At 40.6% G+C, this 17,255-nt stretch overlaps 1 protein-coding gene across 2 annotated transcripts; it reads left to right on the forward strand.

Annotated features, from left to right (window-relative positions):
- The first annotated feature begins 1,677 nt into the window (after positions 1–1,677).
- On the forward strand, positions 1,678–15,388 carry tbc1d8b (TBC1 domain family member 8B). 2 transcript variants are annotated; one of them, XM_085288439.1, is made up of 21 exons: positions 1,678–1,908; positions 3,358–3,468; positions 3,583–3,701; positions 3,824–4,049; positions 4,297–4,537; positions 4,898–5,105; positions 5,218–5,385; positions 5,496–5,657; positions 6,910–7,060; positions 7,208–7,422; positions 7,547–7,664; positions 7,760–8,045; positions 8,141–8,270; positions 8,370–8,468; positions 9,013–9,081; positions 9,191–9,431; positions 9,522–9,587; positions 11,764–11,856; positions 11,996–12,043; positions 12,152–12,249; positions 12,349–15,388. In XM_085288439.1, the coding sequence occupies exons 1-21, from the start codon at positions 1,782–1,784 to the stop codon at positions 12,763–12,765; spliced, it is 3,393 nt and encodes a 1,130-aa protein (XP_085144565.1). In that variant the 5' UTR covers positions 1,678–1,781; the 3' UTR covers positions 12,766–15,388. The 2 variants fall into 2 exon arrangements, with proteins under 2 accessions (XP_085144565.1, XP_085144566.1); XM_085288440.1 differs by lacking the exon at positions 11,764–11,856.
- Positions 15,389–17,255: the final 1,867 nt, after the last annotated feature.

The following is a 17,255-nucleotide window of genomic DNA, read 5'->3' on the forward strand; positions in this document are numbered from 1 at the left end:
AGTAAACTGTACCTGGGCTTGTTGCAGTGGCCTGAAGTTACTAAACTTCATGAGTGTATGCACTCACTCCAAGAAGCGTATAATTATAAATATGAGCGTAGTGAAAGTTGGGCAGCACGCTAACGTCTTTTGTCCACTCTGTGTGCTCATAAGGGTCTGACCCTTTCACTCCTTTGATTTTTTCTCGTATCTTTTCTTTGTCTTTTCGTCGAGTCTGTCTTTGTACGGACCGGCATTGTTCTCCTTTTGTTTTGTACATTCCTTTTTTGTGCGGCAAAGAAAAAACAAGAAGGTATTGGAACCGGAGAATGAACGTTTAGCGGTGCTGCAAATGCTTGCATTTGATGCGGTACTTGCATTGTTTTGCCACTAGTGCCCGGCATGCAATGCGCGAAAATCACGTGATTGCTAAACAAGGGGGAGGGTAAATCCGTCTCCTCGGCTGTAATTGGTCCAGCCCAGAGTCGATCATGACCAATTACCCAATCCAACACCTTTCATTATATATACCCTTCCTAAAAAAAAAGTCCATCGGCCCATAAAAACAAAAAAATCGCCAGCGGCCCACCGGGCAAATGCCCGGTATGCCCGATGGCCAGTCCAGCTATGATAGGAACACAGCTGGAATTTAACATAGTACAATGTACTACTCAAGTACAGATTTACTATATTCATTTGTTTTTACGTTATGCTACTTTCTGCTTCTACTTCAGTGTTGTATGCATATACTTTGGCTCCATCCTATTTATGTTAAAACGTGAGTTACTTGTTGTTTTTCACGTATTAAAAAAAGTTACCAATAACTGTTGCATATGATGCTTTTTCACTGCATATAAAGCTACTCTGCAGCATATAATTCAAATCACAGACAATCCTGCAACATTAAAGTGAAATAACAAATTAAAGGGAAACAGTACACTTTAATAAATCAAATTGTAATTACATAATATAATCGTGAGTCTGAGTGGAAGCATTCTGCATAATGATAGCACTTTAAGGTTTTAATTTAGGTACTTTAAGTATATTTGTTGCTAAAAACCTTTGCCTAAATAATTGGCACAAATTAGGATTATGACTTTCTTAAGGAAAAGAGTCTACATAGTGTTTCATTAAATGGTAAAACTGTTATTCAATACAAAATGATGTTTAAACTCCTATGTGGTAGAGTGCAGTTTTTTGTACAACAGTTTTAGATTTTGTATTTATTTTGATCAGATATTCTGACTTCCTGTTGATCCCACCCCCATGCCACCTTTTATCTTTTTACACTGCAAATCTCTTTTAATCAGTGTTATGACTCATACTGTTTTATGAGAAAGTGGAGGGAATGCGTTAGCATTTCATTAATGAAATATTTGTAATTTGATTGACATTTTTCTCTTTAAAATTTTACATTTGGAAGAATGGGGAGAATGCAGTAGATGTATAGTGCCAACACCTTACAGGGTTTACAGGGTATACTTGTTTTACTATATTTAATATCCAGTTTGTGAGGCAAAAAATAAAAAAGATCAGCAAAGACGTTGTAGATGTCTGGAAACTTTTACAACACAGTTCTGTAGTATATTTGCGCTGTTGCAGTATCACCCGCCTACAGCCCCTCATTCTCCTCAGAAACTACAATCCCACAATGCCTTGCACTTTTGGCAGCATTTCTTGTCGACGTGGGAAGGGAGGGATTCGGACGCAAACAAATGTCCATGGGTTTGCTGTCGGGGTACGTTAGAGATAACCGTGAAATGTCAGGTCGGTTTGACAGATAACTTGGCGACATTAGAACCATGTGGCTCAAACCCGAAGAGATTCTGCTGAAAAATGCTTTTAAATTGTGGGTCACCGAGAAGGATAACGAGTATTTCGTGCTGCAGAGGAGACGAGGGTACGGAGAAGGTGGTGGCGGTTTGACAGGTAATGTTCGCGGTTTTGTTGTCATATCGTATTTTCGGGACAGCTGCTGCGGCTTCACAAACCACAAGGAAACACGCAAGTTAATAGCTGGCTAACTCGCGGAGAATTTCCCTAGCTAACTAGATGTCTGCCACTGTTAGGGCGGGTGCTGTTACACAGCCTACTCCTCAACCCAGAGGGGGGGGGAAGGAAAAGCGTCTTTGCAACAGGTTTGAGCTATGGGTCCAAATTACGTGAGTCAGTTTAGGTACTGAACAGCTGGTTTACGTAGTACGTGTCAGTTCATTGGCCCGTTTGGTTTGTTTCATGTTTCTTATAGCTGAGTGGACGAGGGGGTCTGTACACTACACCGCTGATTTCATTTCCTTGGGGCCTGTATTACAGGCTGTATTCACTTTTTTAAGGGATTGTTGTGTCACCCAACAATTTAGCAACTCATAAAAGCAGAAGTATTCTGCTTGTTGATTTTCCTGGTTTAAAAAGGGCATTTCCACTCTGCTGGTGAGCTGGGTCAGTTTGTGAACAAGTGCACCTGTTTCTCACACAGGCTAGAAATTAAACCTGGGCAATTGTAATGTCACTGCTGTGTCAGCTCCCCAGATAGTAAATGCATCAGCCACTTTGTGGAGAGACCCTGATGCTCACTCGAGTAGTCACAATGTAGCGTTATATATACACAGTGTGTATAAATAATTTCTTTTTCCTGCAAACTATACAACATCAAGTTTATCAAGTCCTTAAATTCCTCCCAAGTAAGTTTCCAGTTTAACCCACAAGACCTTCTTTACTAACTTGGAACTCAGAGGAATACTTCTAATACATCCAGCTTTTGTAGATTATCTATTACCATCTACTAGATTGTTAATAATGTTGTCAGTGGCTAGAAATGTACTGATGTCCTAACTGTCAGGGTTAATGATAATAGAGGTTAAATAGTATGGTCCCCCCCCTTCTCCAAAGCAAACGGCACTTTACACCTGAAGTATCACCATGCTCTGCGCTGCAAAGTGTGTTTGTTTGATCTGCTGAATGCTTTACTACTTGGCAGCTCATCGTTAGAGCATATTTGGGGGTGTTCAGCAGGGTGGCCTGTCTAATGCTGACGCGATGCATAGGATAGTGGTTTCACTTCGACCTTGTCAATTATTCATGGAGGGCAGGTCAGAAAGAAGTTGTAGAGGTAACAGATTTAGCTAATTTTAGGCCTGACAAGGACCTGGGGGATCATGCATTTCCGCTGTCAGTATGCGTTCAACACAGTCTGAGATGTAGCTATGAACAATGACTGGATAGTCCTGCACAGACTAACTAAAGGCAAATGATTCAGCACACAGTTCTGTTTATGTCATTTTTGAAGGGCAAGAAATTATTGAAGGCTTCTATAAGGATTCATGTGTAAATCTGATATTTATCTTTTTTTTTTATACATCATTGTACTTTATGCTACAGGCCTCCTTGTAGGAACCCTGGATACTGTGTTGGACTCCACTTCCAAAGTGGCCCCTTATCGCATTCTGCACCACACGCCAGACTCACAAGTGTACTGGTCAATAGCATGCGGTACGCCCCTCTGCATTTTCATGTCAATATTGCTGTCTGTTCTCTAGTTGTTGCAACATTTCTTCGATTAAGCTGACCTTAGTATTATGTTTTTTCCTCTTAACATTTGGTCAGGTGTCACCAAAGAGGAGATTATTCAGCACTGGGATTGGCTGCAGCAGAACATTATGAGGACGCTCTCTGTTTTTGACTCCAGCGAAGACGTCACCAGCTTTGTACAGGGCAAGATTAGAGTGAGACTTTAGGAAGACCTATTTTTTTTTTTAATCCCCAGAAATGTTGATTACTTGCTTTATTATTATATCCATAATATATATAAACAGTCTGCAGTAACCCTGTGTACGTCACATTTTAGGGTCTTATTGCAGAAGAGGGGAAGACATGCTTAGTGCAGGAGGATGATCCCGAGAAGTTTCGAGAAGCCCACTTGAGGTTTGAGAAGTGGTTTGAGCTGCCACCAGAGGAAAAGCTGGTCACATATTACTCATGCAGCTACTGGAAAGGAAAAGTACCCTGCCAGGGCTGGCTCTACCTCAGCACAAACTTCCTGTGCTTCTATTCATACCTTCTGGGAGCTGAGGGTAAGCAATTTCTCTGCCATTCATAGCACGTGCTGCTGCCTGTCTTTAGAAAGTGGATTGGTGGTAATAAAGGGTGTGACAGCTGCTAATTGCTGTCATAGTGGGTTTTTATGGCCTCAGAATCTTTTAGTAGTTCTTTTGTTCCAGGTAATGACAGCTTTTTAGGTTTTAAGAATAATTGTATTTATTTTTTTCTTTGTTTCCAGCAATTAATTTAACTACTTCATATTTTTTTAATGCTGTGCAGTTAAACTAGTCATCTCCTGGGATGAGCTTTGGAGGCTGGAGAAAACCTCTAATGTCATTCTGACTGAGAGCATCCATGTTTTGGCTCATGGAGAGGATCACTACTTCTCCATGCTGCTGCACCTGAACGAAACGTTCGTTATCATGGAACAGTTGGCTGACTACTCCATCAAGCGTCTTTTTGATAAAGAGTCCTTCCAGAGAGAGCCAGCGCTGTCTGACCCGCTGCAGATTACAAAGAGGTAATATTTTGTACGCTGTGCAGTGCAGCTTCACACGATCCTGTTAGTGCCAGATGCAAAGTTAAAGAACCCGAGAAAACAAAGTATGACTTGAGTCAGATAGGGTTTATGTTTGGTGTGACCTGCCAGGATTGCCAACCAAGTCACGCCTGAGCTTGCCAGTGCCAGTTCTTTAAAGACAGTTCCAATGTTTGTTTACTTTTCCCATTGTTTTCATTTGATCCCAGTCGACAAGGGAGTCACGTCCTGTTATTTTATAATAATATTTAAGCAGTGTGGATCATTTTGAAATACATGTAAATGGATGACTGATGTGAATAGAGGCTGGAGGCTGATGTTTGTGCTCTTCTGTTTCCACAGAGGGCTAGAAGCTAATGCAAAGAGTGAGCAATTCAGGACATTTTTCAGGCTTCCCAAAGAGGAAAACCTGTTAGAGGTGCACGAGAGCTTCTTGTGGGTTCCCTTCAGCCATTTTAACACGCTTGGCAAGATTTGTCTGTCGGAGAACTACCTGTGTTTTGCCAGTCAGGATGGAAGTCAATGCCATGTCATTATTCCAATGCGAGAGGTAAAGTCAAACAAAAAGTGTTTTGTCTTTAAAAAAACAAAAAAAACAACAACCTGATGAACAACAGAAAACCTCATATGTGACCGTCTGTCTCCTTATTTCTGTCTTCTAGGTTGTTAACGTTGAGAAACCAGACTCCAGCAGCAGAGCTTTAACGGTGTGCGTGCGCGGCAAGAGGGCGCTGCGTTTCTCTGAGGTGCGGGACTATCAGCGGCTTGCCAATACAATCCGTAGTAGGTGTGGGATTAGTGCCAGCCCACAGCACTCTGCTTCATCAGAGGTAATGTGCTGTGATTGTTTCATTTGTGCCATTTTGCTTCTCTTTAAACGTCATCCTGTAGTTTGCAGAGCTGTCTGACATTGAAAATGATTAACGTCTTTGTCATGAAGGCCATACGGGGAGAATGTCAGTCTCTCATAAACCACTTTGAGGACAATCCAGAGGACGTAACTTTAATGGTGGGGCAGAAAGACAGCAGCAAGGCTGTGAGCACCGAGGCTCTCATGACTGTTTTCCACCCCCAGGATGTTGAAAACCTTGATCCCAAAATGGTAAACAACAGAGTTCATCTGCTCGAATGAAAATTGATTTGTTTTTACTGGCCTTTTGCGTAAAATCACCAGATCACATGCATATATCTGCATGTTCTAGTGTGCAGCAGACATCTTCATATGTGCTTGGATTTGTGCCCATACCCAAAAAAGTAAAAAGCTGTTCTACCCAGAACTAAACAGGATGCACTTATTATTGGTGGGGTGGCTGTAGCTCAGGTGGCAGAGCAGGCAGCCACGAATCAGAAGGTCGGTGGTTCGATCCCAGGCTGCCTCCTGGCAGTTGGGGTTAGTATCTTGGGCAAGGTACCCCATGTTTGCCTACTGGTGGTGGTCAGAGGGCCCGGTGGCGCCAGTGTCCGGCAGCCTCGCCTCTGTCAGTGCGCCCCAGGGCAGCTATGGCTACAACGTAGCCTGCCATTGCCTGTGTGTGAATGACTGAATGTAGTGTAAAGCGCTTTGGGGTCCTTAGGGACTGAGTAAAGCGCTATACAAATGCAGGCCATTTACCATTTATTGGAAATCTATAACCAAGACTCCATCAGTGTCCAATTTGCACATGTTATTAACAAGCTCAATTAATCTACAAAGTCAAAATGAAACTGTAACGTTCATAGGCATCTAACCTGTGACTCCTGTAATCTATCCTCTTAGCTGAAGTATGTGGTAAAATACATACAGACTTTATGTTATTTATGTCTTCCTGATTGACACAGCATGGTTAATCCCCTGATGAGGAAATGAGTTTAGCAATCTTTGGATTATTGAATACAACTTCTGCTCTTTGTCCTTTTAAAGTATAATAATGACTACTGGTTTGCTGCTTTATTTACAGTGTAAACACAGCACATCTGTTATGTACAGTTTGATCAGGGTCAAGTCTGCTCAGGTATTACAAATAATGTCAGACAGATCTGGAACTTTATGTAGATCCAGATGGGTTTCTGTGGTTCAGATGGGCTCATGAAACTGTCTGCTGTGAGTGTGGATGACTGGTTAGTTCTTGGGTGTTGTTATAAAATCAGATGAAGAATACATGAATTTAAAAAAAATACACGTTTTGTTAGTAGCACTGTTGTGTGTGCTGCCTTTTAGAAGCACAGCCTTTCCCTCAGTAGCCATCTTGTAATGCCTCCAGATGCTTATTTTGAAAGAATGTAAGAAAACAACTGGTCAGTGGTACATAGAAAGTGCATGTATACAATCATGTCTCAAACTGAAAAACTTTCTTCTGATACTTCTGGGTTAACAGCTTAAGGAGAAGATGAAGGAGCAGTCTTGGAACATCCATTTCTCTGAGTATGGACGTGGTACGAGTATGTTCTTTACCAGGAAGACGCGAGACTTGATTGTGCGCGGCGTTCCTGAGGCCTTGAGGGGAGAGCTGTGGATGCTTTTCTCAGGTTGTACATCAAAGTTGCCGTGTCCCGTATAGTGACAAGCAGCATCAGTCAGTGGTTAATGAAGCCTTGTGTGATCAAAGTTTCATCTACTGAAGTGCTTTTTTTACTTTAAACCGAGTGGGGGCTTTTTTTTTGTACACTCTGTAGGGGCTGTAAACGACATGGCCACTCACCCCGGCTATTACACTGAGCTGGTTGAACAGTCTCTGGGCACAAGCACTCTGGCTACAGATGAGATTGAAAGAGACCTGCACCGCTCTCTCCCCGAGCACCCGGCCTTTCAGAGCGACACAGGAATCTCAGCTCTTCGCAGAGTCCTTACTGCCTATGCCTACAGGAACCCTAAAATTGGATACTGCCAGGTACTTAAAATAACTTTTGAAATATGTCCTTCCCTTGCCTCTTGTGATGATATATTATACCATTGTGTACTTAGGAGGAGGGAGAAGCCTATTAAACCATACTGTTTATTTCTCTCCTGTTCAGGCTATGAACATTCTCACCTCGGTTCTCCTGCTGTATGCAAAAGAAGAGGAGGCTTTCTGGCTGCTGGTAGCCGTCTGTGAGAGGATGCTGCCAGATTACTTCAACCGCCGAATTATTGGTAAGAGTGGAAAGATTGGCTTCTGCTGGATACCTGGCAGCGTGGCATTTTAATTATGCCAGGAGCAAAGTCTCACTATGAAAATATTTTGTCAGGTGCTTTGGTTGACCAGGCTGTGTTCGAAGATCTGATTAGAGAAAACCTCCCCCAGCTGGTGGAACACATGACAGACCTGAGCTTCTTCTCCTCCGTGTCTCTGTCCTGGTTTCTCACGCTTTTCATCAGTGTGCTGCCCATAGAGAGCGCCGTGAACGTGGTGGATTGTTTTTTTTATGATGGAATCAAAGCCATCCTGCAGCTTGGCCTGGCCGTGCTGGACTACAACATGGAGGCTCTGATCAGCTGCCACGATGATGCAGAAGCTGTCACCATCCTCAACAAGTCTGTGAATGCAAAAATTATGCATGTCCGAGACTTTTAAATATTATTACACTGTAAATAATACTCTCCCTCTTTGTCTGTTGGTGTTGTTCCAGGTTTTTTGACAGTGTGACAAACAAAGACAGCCCATTGCCCCCGACAGTGCAGCAAGCTTCAGTAGGCAATAATGATAAAGCATCTCACATCAGCGTAGATATCAGTGAGCTGATCCGAGAGGCCTATGAGGTATAACTTTGCTCTTTCAGTCTGTGACCGATTAGAGACAACCTCCCCACAGTTTTTTTTTTTTCTCTCAATAAAACTAAGTTGTGACGGTCTTTGCAGAAATATGGAAATATTCGTTCAGAGGAAGTTGAGAGTTCACGGAAAAGAAACAAACTATATGTGATTCAAACACTGGAGGACACAACCAAGCAAAACGTGGTAAGTAAGCTTAGAGTAACTAGTACAGGGGCCTGTTCGGACACAGTATTACACAAGTTATATATTTTATATCTATTCAGGTTTTTGTGGCAGTTTTAGATGAGTGAAAACTTATTGGCTGCCTTGCATTTTATTTCCCCCTCACCCCTTCAGAGTCCTGTTTGCAGGACCTGGATTAGGGTGCCTAGTTGTGACAAGTAAAAATAGGGATGGGAGGCTTGAGAATGCATTGATATCAATTTTGTTCTTACAACAAAATCCAAACAAACATGGCCATCAATGTTTGCCCAGCATATAGAATGGAGCAGGCAGTGGTCATTTTAGGGGAAACAGATAACTTATAAAAGGTCTTTAGAGCAAAATATGAGAATTGCTCTTACAAATGATGTCAGACCTGCCTATGCATTTACTCTGGTCACCAGGAACACATCTGCCGAGTTAGAACAGGCTTCTCAATATGTGTGAAAAATATGAGTGAAAGTAATTTATAGATTGAATTGTAATATTACTGTGGCCTTAATAACGAGGTCAAATGTGTTTTCAGATCCGTGTGGTGTCCCAAGATGTCAGATTCAGTGCCTCACAACTGGACGAGCTTTATAATTTATTCAAAGTGAGTCATGAACTTCAATGTTGTATCTTTATTGTCACCATGCTTAACTGTTTGTTAGAATAAGAAAGATGGACAGGTCATGCTTCCTTCTCTGTTTATCTACTTTCAGAGGCAGCATTTCCTCAGCTGCTACTGGACAATGAACAGCCCAGCTCTGCTCCATCATGACCCCAGTCTGGCCTATCTGGAGCAGTACCAGCTGGGTTTCCAACAGTTCAGCATGCTCTTCTCCCTGCTGGAGCCCTGGGCTTTCTGCAGCATCAAGAGCACCCTCTCCCTCTGGGTTTTCCGCCTGATAGATGAGAACCAGGATGGTCTCATTAACTTTAAAGAATTCTGCTGTGCCCTTGGTACATTTGTTGGTTCTCTGCTCTGTTCTAGTAAAACTTTTAACCTCAGTGTCCCCACTGCTGAAACTATAACTTTTGCGTCTCCCATAGATACTTTATACACCGGATCTTTCACAAATAAGTTGAAATTTCTCTTCAAGCTCCACCTGCCACCAGGTAAGTAATGAACAACTAATAAAACCAATCTCAGTTTAAGACTAGATCGTTAACTTCTGTGCCCTTTATTTTGCTATCTGATTTTCATCTGCCTCTCATAAACTACACAACACTGTCTTTAACCTCTGACCTCTTTCTTTCACACAGTGTCTATGGTGATGACAAACTGCTTTAGGTTCAAATGCAGCAAATGTTTTCAGACTGGAATCTATATAGTTGATGCACGCTGCAGCAGCAGACTGACAGAAGCAGCCCAAAGTGAAATAAAAGGTCACATAGTTACGTCAGTCTGAGGTCTGCAGGGCTGAAATGCACACGGGTTGTCATTTCAATAATTCAGCCCATAACCCAGCATTTGATGAGTGAGCACATTGCCTCGGGGAAGAAAGTGTCCTTGAATGTGTGACTCTTATGTGCGTGATGCTTGTTGAAGGCAGGGGTAAGAATAGCGTATGCTGGGTGAAAGAGTTTGTCATGGCAACAACAGGTCTAAGGAGCTGTGAGGGCATTTAGCAGTGGGCTAGTTTCTTCAGAAAGAGAGACTGTGCTGCTCAAATTACAACTGACAGCTTAGCAGCAGATGAGCACTGAGTCACCACTTGTGATGTGCCAGGCCTGTGAACATCAAGCAGCAAAGCTTATTTTGTGTCTCATGGAAAGTGGACATTGCTTCAGCACCAAGGACAGGTCACATCCTGGTGCCACAGTCTAAACAAGATGGTGGAGACGCACTTCAAATTTGCCACCTGTGCACTGATCGCTGTTTTGTTTGCTTCCTCTGTATGAATAAGAGGGACTGGAACTGGGCCAAACTCTACATTGAAATGATTGGAGCCATATCCTCTTCAGAGCTGAGACGCTGCAGGTTTTTCAGTCCAGAAGAGCTGTGGAGCAGCTTTAGTCATTTATCAGTTTCAGGCGGAAAGCAGTGACCACTCGGTTACGTTAGCTCTGTTGTGATTGGCTGTAGTGACCGCAGCATGTCTTGTTGTACCTTTTTAACTTAGAGCCCTGTGGAGGTCTGCATTGTTCTTTATGCTCTGTAGCATTTTATACTTCAGGACACTTTCATTGTTGGAAATTTGGTGGAAATGTTTTCTCCACTTATTCTTAATTAGTTTGCATTCAGAGGTTGGTATTGGTCTTTTTGCTGAGAGGAGTGCAATGTGTAACTTATGTGGCAATATTTAGGCTTATGCACCACAAAGCTATCAGGAAAATAATATTACATTTCTGGCTTGTGATGGGAGTTGTTTAATCTACGCATTTAAACCAACATGCACACACATGTAGACGTGGCTCAGGTTGGAGCAAAAAAAGGAAAAATTCGAGTGTTTCTTTTTTTTGATGCATGGAATAATACTGTAGCATGTTTAATATTAACAATTCTATACACAGCTATTTTTAAATCTAAAAATCGGATACCTCTGTGTGGATTTAACATCTGCGTTCTTTATTTATTGGCCAGATTTACTAACAATGTAGAAGGAAATCATACAAAGGATAAAATGTATTCATCACCGAAAAAAGCATGTTTAGATCTATATTTCTGGACCTCAGCTCTACTGTTTTGCTATAACGGAGCAGAGCTTAAAGTGGCAATTAATAAATTGCTCCAGTCTCATATGGCATACAAAAATAGTGCTCAAAACCTCAGAGAAATTTGTGTCTTTATGGAGGTGGCATAATAACTTTAACACATGGCTCATCCAGAATCTGAATGTAAATGCTTTGTTTGTTTACAGCCTTAGGTCAGCTGTTGTACACAAATTTCAACTTAATGTGGTTATAAACCTGAGCTGACAAAAAGAATGCTGTTTCGACCTTCATGATCACTCAATGGTCTCCATCAGTTTGTACCAGAGTTCACCCTTAAATCAGATTCTCATTGATTCTCCCTCAGCTGTCTTCCATAGATCTGAATTGCTTCTCTTTCTCTCATAAGAGACAACCATATGCATTAAAAACTGCTTTTAGACCATTATTTTGATTGGTAGTAGATCCTCATCAGATCTGCATGCGTTGTTGACTCCTTTGTGCTGCTCTTGGTAATTAATGTTTTCATTGAAACAAACTGGCTTAGTAAATCTAGCCCTAAACTCTGCTTTGCTCTTGTGAATTCTTTCTCCTTTGTCTTTTCTTTCCTTTCAGTGCACTTACAGACAATATCTTTTAGCCTTCACAGGTAGTCCTTTACACTTAAAGGAACAAAGAATCCAGCACTTTATTCCAGTGACTGAAGATTCTTCTCACTTGAGTAGACTCACTGGTTAGCTACCTCTTGTCCTTCCTCAAAACTCCAATTTAATTTCCTCTTTTCTAACTAAATATCGCAATAATTCTGTCTTAACACTTGCGTGGAAGCATTTTTCTCTACAGTTTGTTTATATGCTGCTTCCCTGTTTCAGCCTTTGATCTTCCAGAAGATGGTGTGATAAGGAAAAGCCCTGAAAGAGGTAATATTACACCCAAATTTATAACAAATGATTAATGGCTCCAACAAGGATTTGTGCAAGGATTATAATTTCTTGTAACACAGTTAAGTTTGTCAATTAAACTGACAGGAAGAGGGAAGGTTGACCTGCAGGCCTATCTGAAACAATGGCAGAATGAAATATTAAAGAAAGAGGAAACCATCAAAGACCTGCCCAGAATTAATCAGGTAATTCAAACCATGCTTTGTTGTGTCCGTGTGACTTCATCTTTTTCACAATAAATTGACTCATTTAACTTTTTTTTTCCCCCCACATTTCCATCGCAGACTCAGTTCATCCAGTTCTCCAAGACCCTGTACAACATTTTTCATGGTGATCCCGAGGAGGAGTCACTGTACCGAGCCGTGGCTCATGTGACCAGCCTCCTCCTGAGGATGGAAGAGGTGGGGCGGAGGCTGCAGGAGCCGAGCAGCCCACCCGAGTCCAAAAAGCCTGCCAATACCACTGCTGGCGAGGAGTCTTCAACTGAAGAGTCCTCCACAACCCCAGAGAGCTCTGACACTTCCAGCTCCCACAACAGTCAAGACCTCTCAGAGACCGAGTGGTCGTTTTCCTTCGAGCAGGTCCTAGCATCTCTGCTCAATGAACCGGCCATAGTCAGCTTCTTTGAGAGGCCTGTTGATATTCAGATGAAGCTGGGACAAGCTAAGGTCGCCCAGCTGAAGTCAAAGACCAATAAGTGAACTAACACTTTGCTTGTGATTCAAACCTACAAGTTTCCATGAATTTCCTTTCTCCACTTGAACAAGGTGGTGGATTTAGTGGGACACAGAGTTAAATTACTATCTACTGATACTATCTACCGATCACACATGAGGAGGAATCATCAGAGACCTGTTTGTCACGCAGATGATGAAGAACATCAGAGACTGATAAAACACGTGCAAACACTATTCTGTAATAGGTCATTAATGTGCAGTATATTTTAATGTTCAAATGCACTCTCTCACTCGGCCACAGTTTCTTCAGATTTTCTGTTAAGAAAAAAACAAAATAGTTTAGTGATGTGCTTTATAAGATGCTAATTTCCACTAACACGAGAGAAAGGATTGTCCCTCTCCTTCTCTCTCCAGTCCACGTACATAATAAATGACGTAAACCGCATGATGGAGTCTGCAAGAGGATTCTCTGGTTGGAGATCTCCATGTATGTTCCCTTTCAAATTAGCTATCACTGCTGTAAAGTGAAATTTACTGTAAATGGTAGTGTGTCCTCTGACGTCAGTGTCTCATAGTGTGCGTTTTGCTCTAAACATAAATTATGAGAGTGCAGCTTTTTAGTTAACGCAGGCATGAAGCAAACAGTAATATGGCTGTTTGAAGACGAGTTGCAGTGTTGTCGTTGGTAGCCAGGAAATGAACTCACTCGTTATCGGAGTGAAGACGTCACAACATGAAAAGTTACACTGCAGTTGTAGGTGCATTTGCAATAATGTACAAAGGAGGATGCTGTACTGCCACATCTGTCTCTCCTCCAAAAACGGCACACAAAAATGGTAAACATGTCAGGATTAGGGGGATTTCATGTGGGTCATACTTGAAAACATGTAAAGGGAAAAAAATGTCCACCTTGCAGCTGCAGGTGAGTAATCTGCCTCCTCTAAAACTGTGTCTGATATTCACAGCGTGATTGGTTAATGTGTCGTTTGCTTACGTCCGTAAATGTAGGATTTTACGCTCCTGTTAGTGCGGCATTGTACACATAAAGGTCAGTTCAGTAGTTGTTTGATTATTATGTATATATAAGGTTTGAATGAGAATCTAATATATAGAAGCTGGGAGGGTGTTGCAGACACCTTAAACCGTTTGAAGGACATTTTGTGTTATCAACTCTCAGGGTGACATTTGTGTAAAATGAACGGGAGGAAAGGGATATTTTTTCAATCTGGGACATTACAAAATATATGTGATACACAGATTGCATCTTCTCTGTAACACTAAAACATAAAGCATGTGTAGCATAGTTACTGGAGTTGCCACATTATGCCAGCCTTTGACAAACAGCCATTACTGCTTGCTACAGAGAGACAGCATAATCACTATAATTTTCAATTTTCTGCTGCTTCTTCTTATACTTTCAGCCTGTGAATAATTTGCACTTGTTTGAGATGTACAAGCTTTAGAAATGGCTGTGTTTTGGCCAGGTTTGCAAAGCGTGAGTTCAGAGAGGTTGTAACTGCTTCAGCTACAGCTTGTCATCTCCAGGGGCCAAATTCATACACTTTTAGCTTTTTTTCTGCCTGTGTTTTTAAAAACAGTGCTTTAGATGCTTCTTAAGTGCAGCTGCAGTCCTCTGTTTCCTATATCCTATATTTTAGTCTTTGTCATATGATGGGAAAGATTTATTTTCCTGTTTAAGTGCTTTTTTTTTTTTTTTTTTTAAACTTAGGACTTAGGGACCAATCATAAGTGCTTTTTGTGTAATAACTGCATTATTTAGACATGCTTTATATTCATAGCATAAGTTGTTCTAACTGATAATAAGCGTTTCTAATTGGAGTTGATCTTAAAATGATTTACATGATCAGTGCAATGAAGCTATCATAATACGCTACATTGATCTTAAATCCAAAGCTTGATGAGTGACCTCAGCGCTCACCAGAGAGTTGAAACAGTACTGACAGTCTCAGCAAGAGAAATCAATAACTGATCATAGTGCAATGTTTCAAATCAGCCACTCAGTTCATTATTTATAGCGGTCACATCACCTCTGACCTGGCGTGACGCTTCAATCTGACTGTTTGCCTGCAATTTAATGTAAAAGGATTTACATGGATTATGAGTTATTGCATGCTTTGCCAATTTTTGATTACTTGATGGGTTGTTAAAGATAAGTGAAGAGAAAAAGTATGCTTTCAAGGATTGATTTATCGTTCTTTTTGCTAGACCAGTGATTAAGAGAAACTTTTTGATGTGCACTGTTTCCTAACCATAATTATTCAGGTGTCACTTCTGAAAAATGATGGTGGCAGTAATACTTTTTCATGGGAAAATAATAGAAAGTACACGAATTGGGAGGAAGGAAGAATTCAGAGGGTTGGAAGTCTTTCTCTGGCATGCTGGCAGTTCTCCCATTAAGCATGAGAGTGTATACAGTTGGCATGGATAATACTCCAGCTGCTACTGCTGAATAAGTATGGTTAACCATATCCTCATCGTCTACAGCTTTTGTTGTTTATGGCTTTTGACTGAATGTTTGATTTGCACAATATCTGATGCTGAGATATTTCTGTTTACTTGCTTGATTATATTTTTTATTCTCATACAGATGAACTAGAATAAAGAGTAAAGATTCTATGAATGATCATCAGTGACCACAGTTAATTCTTGCTCACAATGTGACACGCACACACACACACACAGTCACACGTGACTTACACTCATTTAATTCATATTCATGACACTTGAGCTTCAGCTTGTGCGGGTTATTTTAGTCCGTGTGATACCATATGGGGATAGTTCTGTTTATTTTTGCAAAAGGGCATAGAAGACAGTCTTTTATCATAACTGATTAAGAATCTCCATAAGCAAAAAGGGTCAGCATTTTTATAAGCTACAAAACACAACATGGTTTTGACAATCATCAGTCACTGCTGCTGATGTCAATGCACCAGTGATTTCAGTTAAGAGTTGGAGGAGGGACAGATAAACAACACTGTAAATGTCACAGAAAATAAATAAACATCTTGAATAAATACTTTATTTGAATATTTAAGAAATATATTTGTTAAAATTAAAAAATTATTAAAAAAGTAATCTTCATTTTTTTAAAAATTTTTTCAAAAGAAATTAGTGACATTTTAATTTCCATATTCCATAAAAATTAAAATATTCCATATTTTAATATAACCAGTGAGTCCATTCAAGTTAATTAATTTTTATTGTATTTGGTACATCTAGCATTAAAAAAATTACTTGCAAAATTAATTGTGCATTTATTTATTTATATTTTTGGGGAGGGGGGGTGATGACGACAGAAGTCTAAAAAAAAAAGAAGCCCTGCATGTATCAAATATCGTACGCTAGACAATAGGGGGTTAAAGATTTCCATACAATAACACTTCGCGGAGATGTGTTGATGTAATTGTGAATAAAACACTTCCTGGCAAGATTTTCTCCTGAGGTCTGTAGATGTAGATGGAACTTTCGCATTACGCAAATAAAAAACAGCTGAAACCATCACAGCATGCGCAAAAATATTTACATATGTCCAATTATTGCCCAGCAATATTCTAGTTAGTTAGTATTCTTCCTCAACACCAACAAACAACATAAATAAACTATTTTACAAGAATATAATACTATAATGCACACGGTTTCTTGAACAGTAAATGAGTGCTTTAAAAGCGTTGGTGTGTGGTGGGAATACAATGCTGTTAGACAGTAGAGCATGCTCAAAACAGTTGCCTACTTTCTGGCCTCCTACATGATATGTACAGTATGTTGGGGTGTTGAAGGTCACCTTTTAGTGACTTTCAGAAAAAGAAGCATGATATGAGTCTTTTGCATTAGTGTAAAAGCCTGGTCTGTAACACAGCATGAATTCATAAAAACATAGGGTCATATGACAAGGCCCACAATAAGTCATCAGTTTTGCAGTAAAAGGTCCCATCCTTGACTTGTCCAAGAGCGTGAACTGTCAGCCTGATTTATGAGGAACAGTGGCACTCTATAATGAATGGTCTCTGCATACTATTCTGGCTCAGAGATTTGGTTGCATATGGTTGTTAGCCCAAAGTTCATAACCTAATGACCCCTGTCACCTGTTCAGTTTCCCGTTGGGTCTGTCAAGGAAGATTTTCCTGCTTTGGAAATCTGAGAGATTTTATTTTGGTTTATAACATTTGCCTTAGCCTTAGATCATGCCCTTGTCATGGCTAAACCAGCATGATGCTGCTGATGTTTAAAATATGATCATTCTCAGTATGACTTGTGATCATAAAATACATATGATAAAAAGTTCAAATCAAATAAACTACAAAACTTTTTCATTTACAGCTACTGAATATTTACAGTTCTTAACAAATACATGCATGAATGAATGAATGAATGAATGAATGAATGAATGAACAGACTGCCCTTGAAGTCCAATCAGTGTTTGGCTAAATGAATCATGATTTACCAAGCATACGTGCAGCTTCATAATTTGATGAACTGTCTATTCTGTATTTATT

Source organism: Mchenga conophoros, linkage group LG10 (assembly GCF_057382185.1).
Source record: "Mchenga conophoros isolate Kocher_MC1m ecotype Shallow Benthic linkage group LG10, M_conophoros_male_GT1.1, whole genome shotgun sequence".
NCBI lineage: Eukaryota > Metazoa > Chordata > Actinopteri > Cichliformes > Cichlidae > Mchenga > Mchenga conophoros.

Bases quoted from the DNA above. Each gene is read 5' to 3' on its own strand.
- tbc1d8b (XM_085288439.1), top strand. From the start codon at position 1,782: ATGTGGCTCAAACCCGAAGAGATTCTGCTGAAAAATGCTTTTAAATTG. The intron at 8,469-9,012 runs GTAAGTAAGCTT...ATGTGTTTTCAG, and splicing joins ACACAACCAAGCAAAACGTG to ATCCGTGTGGTGTCCCAAGA. The intron at 9,588-11,763 runs GTAAGTAATGAA...AATATCTTTTAG, and splicing joins CAAGCTCCACCTGCCACCAG to CCTTCACAGGTAGTCCTTTA.